At 40.5% G+C, this 7,357-nt stretch overlaps 1 protein-coding gene across 1 annotated transcript; it reads left to right on the top strand.

Moving 5' to 3' along the window:
- The first annotated feature begins 309 nt into the window (after window positions 1-309).
- LOC119416798 lies at window positions 310-2,061 on the top strand. The gene is made up of 2 exons (XM_037683985.1): window positions 310-1,034; window positions 1,510-2,061. The coding sequence occupies exons 1-2, from the start codon at window positions 747-749 to the stop codon at window positions 1,981-1,983; spliced, it is 762 nt and encodes a 253-aa protein (XP_037539913.1). The 5' UTR covers window positions 310-746; the 3' UTR covers window positions 1,984-2,061.
- The last annotated feature ends 5,296 nt before the right edge of the window (window positions 2,062-7,357 follow it).

Genomic DNA, 7,357 nt, shown 5'->3' with positions numbered 1-7,357 from the left:
CCCTATCGGTACTGTCTCCTCTTCTGATCCCGTGTATGAACCCTGCTCATCCTCTACTATGCCTCTGGATTTCCCTTGGTCTCTGCAGTTCTGTGTCTCCACTGGAGCGCCCCGTTACAACAAGATTAGCGTTTCATCAGACCGTCAGTATTCAGATAACTACTCGTTATTCTGTCAAACACTAACCTTTCCCCTCTATCATTTTGGATACAGTTCCTGGACCTGAGACACCAGAAGCTGTTTATTTACTCAATAAACATTTTAAAAACCTCAGTCTGTGGCCCTGTACACACGTAGCCTGGTGTTTGAAAAAACGAATATCCGCGCAAAAAAATATCGCCGTACATACATGTTCGGATAGAGAAAATGATCGTCTACATGAACCCGGTGATGTTCACCACAGAGCGTTGTAAAGAATATGCCCAACCCATAGGAGGCAGTGTAGTGCAAAGGTGAAACGTATATCAGCAAATCACAACCCTTCAAAGCAACCACAACTTCCTGTTAGTATTGAATCATGGCGCCTGGAGGTTCGTTTGTGTGGACAGACCGCGAGGTTGAACTACTATTAAATACCGTGTTGGAGTACAAAGTTAATAAAACTCAGGAAAATGTCGACTGGGAATCCTGTCAGAACAAGTATGTTGATATTTTAGCGCTTTTTTTTAGAGCATTACCCAACGGAGTCCTCCGACGAGTTTCCCCATTCACATGCCGACATCACGCGCGGGAATTTAACAACAAAAATGAAAGCAGTCCGAGGTAAATATCGCCATGCTGTTGATACAGGACGCAGGAGTGGACACGGTCGAGTGGTTCTTCTGTACTTCGAACTGTGCGAACAAATCTGGGGTGGCTCTCCAGCTAGTACTACCATATCCTCCGGTATTGAAACAGCTGACCTGGATCATTCTCGGACCCTACCCTCACCATCCACATCTTCTTCCTCCACTACCATGGATGTAGCAGACACAGGGTCTGATAATGAAAGCAGTGTGGGTCCTACTTCAAAGGAGAGGAGAGACCTGCTTGATGTACGTATATTTTTCTGTCCATTCCTCATAAATAAAAGTACTTTTGCTGTAAATGTTCATCTGTTGGATGTACTATAATTCACGGAACAGGTTTGTTGAATTGTGTTGCTATTAAAAATACAGTTAAGGCAATATGTGTGTTAAAAATTATGCAAGAGTTGAGGTGTGTAGTGGAGGCTGGAATGTGATGTTTTTTATATTTTACTGTGTACGGGTTGCTGATTTATTTTTATTATTATTGCAAAAAAGAAATGACACCATCATGCTCTTACTCATCTCATATTATGTTAGGCCTACATATTCATTAGTTTGATGGGGTGGTGGGTACAAAATACACTTTAAGACATATAGCAAACATTGGATACGCTGTTATTACATATTGTTATGTAGAAGTGATGTGAAAAGTACAACATCAACATGATCCAGGTTTACTTTTTTATGTTTAATTGTGATGATTTTCATTTCTCTTTTGAAGGCAAAACTAAAAGGACACAGACACGACCGTCTGAGGAGAAAGCTGCCTGCTGAGACCCAGTGGCTGAATGCTCTTGAGGAAGACCAGCGTGTGAAAAAGAGACTGGTGGAAATCATTGAGACATCAGAACAAAAAGCATCCGAAAACTATTCAAAAATGTCCAATACACTGGAAAGACTTACCACATCGATTGTTGATGGGTTTTCTCTTCTGAAACAGGTCATTCATGCACCTGCACAACCACCACACTACATGCCATATGAGCCAAGAGGTCCGATGTATTCGCACACAATGGCCCACCATTCTGTCCACCAAAACTCAGCAAATTACCCATACCCAAACAACTCCACTTCTGACAGAACACGTCAAAACACAAGACCAGGAAACACTATGAACACTGAAGCTGTGTTCCACACACCTGCTGAAGCCACTGACCAATTTTCATTCAGTCAGGCCCTTTTTAATGACCAGTAGAGTACTGTTTTATACATCGAAACAAGTCTGGTACAGTTAAGTATATACAAGTTCCACTTTTGCACAAGGTTGCACACATGTCAGGTTGTTAATCACAGTGTTATTTACTCTGACAGTGTTTTTTTTCTGTTTGCTATCTTTTTATACATACTGTGAAAAGCTTAAAATGTAGCAATTGCACAATACTTTAACTATTTACATTTTTGTTACGTGAATCTTTATAAGAGTGGTGATCTAGTCCAGTCCTTGGGAGCTACTGCTACTTAGATGTATTTCTCCAAAACACCACTATCAAATACATACTGATGATTGAAATCAGCTATTTCATACTGGTTTGTTGAAGAAAATGCAGCTGAAATGTACCTGTGGTAGCTCCCAAGTTATGGACTTGGGCATCACTGATTTAAAAGTGTACAGTAACTGTGCTGCTTTTCTCCCATGTTTAAAAAGCTTTATCTGTTGTAGATCTGTTATAATCTGATCTGTTCATAAATGAAACACAAAATAAGAACATGTTAAGTGTGTTCGTTTGAATAAATTGACAAACATTTTAAAAGCAAGTTTCTTTATGTGAATTTTTGTGAATATGACATTTATCAGTTACAAATACAGTCATGTTCATCAGAAAGTATTGGCAGCACTATTTAATACACTACAGGTCCAATTTTAAGAGAGAAAAGTAAAATCATTTCACTTAAAAGTCTGTCTAATGAGCTACAAACTATTATATAATGTATCTAAATCCTGGGTGGTAGCTTTTCATGCATTAATAGAATGAAATGCAATAACATTGCACAAAACAATTTAAAAATTCTCTAACATACATGGTGCTAACTATAACGTTTTTTTATGAAAAAACAACGCAGTCTGCTAAATAGTTCACAGGTTTTTGTGTTTATGGATCCAGACACTGAGTGAGGACTCTCCTGACCCGCTTTCCTTCTGCTGCCAAGCTGTCTCCTCTGACCACTGGCTGTGTGTCCGGTTGATTGTTCCTGTCATGTTGAATAGCTTCAGTTATTCTGTTTTCATCCACAGTGTCTTTTGATGCCTCACAAAAATTGTGCAACACAAAACATGCATATATAACAAATGGAAGATCGTTCATATTGATGTCCATGGCTCTCCTCAGGGCTCCAAATCGGGCTTTTAGTCTTCCAAATGCACATTCAATCACCATTCTAGCTCGGCACAACGAAAGTCCAAAGTACTGCTCCTGAACATTGCTTCCTCCGTTAGCATATTCTTTCATCAGGTAAGGTAGAAGTGGGTATGCAGGGTCACCCAGTATGTAAATGGGTATAGCGTCTTCGTTCTCCACAATTTGTCTTGGACAGGGGGGAATCTTCATGTTTTTCAGATTTGTGTTTATTGTGGAGTTAGCAAAAACTCTGGCATCATGCACACTCCCTGGCCATTTCACAACTACATCAATAAAGCTGTACTTGTAATCACAGGTGGCTTGTATGTTAAGAGAAAACCTCCCCTTCCTATTTAGGTACTCTGTAGAATTAGCTGATGGCTGCTTTATCTCCACATGAGTCCCATCCACAGCTCCAAGGCACTGAGGGAGACCATAAGCCTGCTCAAATCCCTCAACAAGTGCACGCACAGCAGTCTCTGTTGTTGGCATTTTTATGTAAGATGGTCCCAAGTACACAGTTATAGCCTTACACACCTCTCTAATTATGTTTGAGACTACTTGTCTTGATAAGCCAAATGCATTGGCCGTTTTACGCAGTCTTCCCTCGTCAGCCAAATAATATAGCGTGCATGCAACTTTTTTGACCACACAGACTGGAGATCGCATTACAGTACTCTTCCCTTGAATGTAAGGAAGGAGTAACTCCGAGAGCGACAGTAATGACGACCGTGACATTCTGAAGTTCTCACGCCATTCCTGTGGGAGAACAATTTCCTTCTCAAAGTTTTCCCACCAGCCAGCAGTGCGTCCAGGTCTGATCCAAAACCGGCGACGGCGACGCTGAATGGCGGTATTGTGCCTCCGTATCGGTAGGGATAGTTGCTGTAAAAGAGCTGAACGCCAAACGCTTTTTCTCCTTTGTAATTCCATCTGTTGGAGCAGTTGTGCTTGTAAAAACAAGCAAGCAAAAATTGCCTGAACCAGCGTTACAATTAGTACTTCCCTAAACGCAGTCATTTTCCCTCCGAATGAATGGGCAAACAAAAACAATTGTCGCACATGTGACGTCAGCGCCGCGCTGCACCATCTGTCGCAGACATAATGCGCATATCTCCGGTTCCGAAAGTCCACACGCAAACCCGAAAGAGGAGATTTCTCAAATCTCCACTTTGGTCGGAGTTTTTGTTATTATTCGTTTATAGTTACATCAACCGGAGTTCACGTGTGGATGAAAGGCCACACCGCATGATAAACTATTCGGTTTTCCTGATATCCGGCTACGTGTGTACAGGGCCTGTGTGTAGGATCCTCTGCCATCAGATCTCTGACACTATGATCTTAAAACAACTCCATTCTCAAATATTCTATAATAATTTAAAATACTATTTAAATGGCTATTTTAATTACTTTTCCAATTTATATGATTTCATAATTATTGATATAAAAATCTATGTTTGGATCACATCAGCTAATTGTAGCACCTTTGGTAAAACATGAGAAACTTATGAAGGGAATGAGTTATCTCTACCTGAATAATCATGTCGATGTTAACATGATGATGGTATTTATACCCCAACTGGTTGACCAAAAATAGACGAGGTCAACAGGATACAAAAGGTGAATGTTTATGTACAGTGCAGGGAAAACGTGATGGTTTGCTGTGGGGAGAAGTGGAGGACAAGATGAGTCGCTTAACGGTAATAGTTGATTTGATGTTCTCTATAGGTCGAAGTCTTTCTTACTGTGTTTGTTGCAGGTAGCGCCGAGGTGGAAAGGAGACAGCATTTGGCGACGATAGGGAATCCAGAGAGGTAAGTAGGTATCTGCAGGGATGTTGAGTCCAGGTGTACAGAGTGTGGTTTGCTGAGCTGAGTGTGCAGGTTTTGGTGACCAGATCCAGTCAGAGGTCCAAGGAGAAGACAGGCAGTTCCACGGGAACAGGAAACAGAACTGGCGGGCAGAATAACAACTGGTTAGTAAAACTCTAATGTTTCTAAGGCTGACTGGCTGTCACAGAATTACCCAAGGTAATCAATGCTCCAGCGTAAGATGAGTGTCTGGCCAAGGTTTAAGTAGTGTGGGTGAACAGGTTTGGCAGATGAGGTGCAGGTGGAACTAATCGGCTGATTAGTTGCTGTGGAGAAGAGTGCTAAAAAGGGAAAACAGAGAATCCCACAGATGTAAAGATTTATAAAATAAAATGTTTAAACCACTTTCGTCAAGCTCAGTTTCTCCACGCTGAGGTAATTTTCAATACTATCTACAACAGGATGGTAACTGTCCACATATTTTACACTTTTGAACATTTGAACTCTTAATACTTTTAAAGCATCCTGATTACAATAGGGTCAGCCATCAAGTTACATTTATTTTCAATCTTTTCCTTAAATTCCTTTGTTTTGGGGAGGATTAACTTCCTGTAATATGCAATTCAGTTGAGTTAAATTACTGTGTATTGCTAGCTGAACTATTGTTATCTTCTCTGGCTCAAAGTACCGGTAGAAATAGAACAAATGGTTTTGGTTTGTTATTCTAACAACAGAACACAAAAACAACTGTACCTAGCCCAATTCTAGAAAACATTATAGTTATGACTCGGGGAACCCAGAGTTGTATGAGACCCGGAACGAGACAGACTCAAGTAAATGCAAAAGTGACAGTGTTTATTATTTACAGTGGAAAAGGTACATTCATTTCTCTGGAGCTCCTGGGGAGAAAGGAGATGGTCAGAGGAGGTTGGCAGGATGGATCAGGTAAGATTTGATTCTATTAGGTTTTTCTCTTACAGGTTTGAGGAGGTGCATAGGTTCAACTCCAAATCCAGAGGAGAGTTCCAGAGGGTGAGAAGACCAGGTTGTCAGGTGGGACCAAGGCGGCTGGCAACTGGTGGAAGGCAAGGCACGAGGAGAACCAAGGCGAGGCACGAGGAGAACCAGAACAGGACCAAGGGAAACCAGAACAGAGGAGACTGGATCACTAAAGACAAGAAAGAGCTGGTAAGTAAATTTACTAACAGTAAATGTACAGGCCGGAGACACAAATACCACTGATTGCTAATGCTCCAGCGAAGAGTAACACTGGACTGCAGCCTTATGTAGAGGAGGTCCTTGTCAGGGTGATGGCCGACAGCTGTGGTTAATTAGTGGCAATCTTGGATGTAGAGCTGCATTCGGTGGTACTCTTACAATTATATCCTATATACACTTAATCACTGCAGTATTACATATAACTATCTATACACACTACACTACACTATCTGTAGTATGTAACTTTACATCACACCATGCCAGATATTTATACACTTTTGTTTTGCATTTAATTGTCAAACTGGAGCCTGGTCTTGATAAGAATGTTTTTCAAAGTGTGCCAGCAACTTTTAATTGAAGCTCAATGAAGTGAAGTCAAACATTTTCGTATTTGTTTTGTTATGTTTATATATCAATAATGACATGTTTTATAGGTAGGGTATTACAACAAAAGGAACAATAATATTGATCGTATTTCTACTTTTAGTAAACAGAGAACAGTTGCTTCACGAATAAAAAAAAAAACAACTTAAAGATAATTAAAGACTGATTTGTTCTTGCCATCCCATAAAATATTAGAAAAGGCTGCCTATTAATTTAAATTAAATTAAATTTAGAATATTCAAGAGTCAATAATCACATAAACAGATTTGTTGACATTTGGTATCTCAAACTGGCTTCCCATCAGTGTGATTATTCATTATAAATGAGCTGTCCGCTTCTAATTTAAAAAATGTGTCAAGCTGAAATCAATCTAGCCAACTCCAAACATTATTTAAAATAAGGCCTTTCCATCAAATTTAAAGTAAAACTGTCAAAACTGCGGGTTGGGTGGGGGGAGTGGGGGACACATGTCAAATTTTGACTCAGAACTCACTTGGTGAAACACAAATAAAAAGGAAAAAGTTCCTCCACTGAGGCACTTCATCAAAGGCCCTGCTGAAACTCAAAGGATGTTTTCCTCTGGGGAAAATGGATGAACAAAGTGGAGGTAAATAAATAATAAAGAGATGAATGGAGGGCTAAGCAGACAGCTGATGATGCTGATCAGAGGAAGAGGGTGAAACTGGTCCTCTGACGCTGTCAGCAGGGTGTAAGGGTGAGTGGTGATTAAAACTGCTTTCCTCTTACTCGTCAGCAAAGACATCACCCCCTCCCCCACTCCCCCAACCCAACACACACAGTTATTCCTGCAAACTGACTT

Source organism: Nematolebias whitei, chromosome 11, assembly GCF_014905685.2.
Source record: "Nematolebias whitei isolate Nwh7 chromosome 11, NemWhi1, whole genome shotgun sequence".
Classification (NCBI taxonomy): Eukaryota; Metazoa; Chordata; class Actinopteri; order Cyprinodontiformes; family Rivulidae; genus Nematolebias; species Nematolebias whitei.
This window is presented reverse-complemented; position numbering and strand designations above follow the sequence as displayed.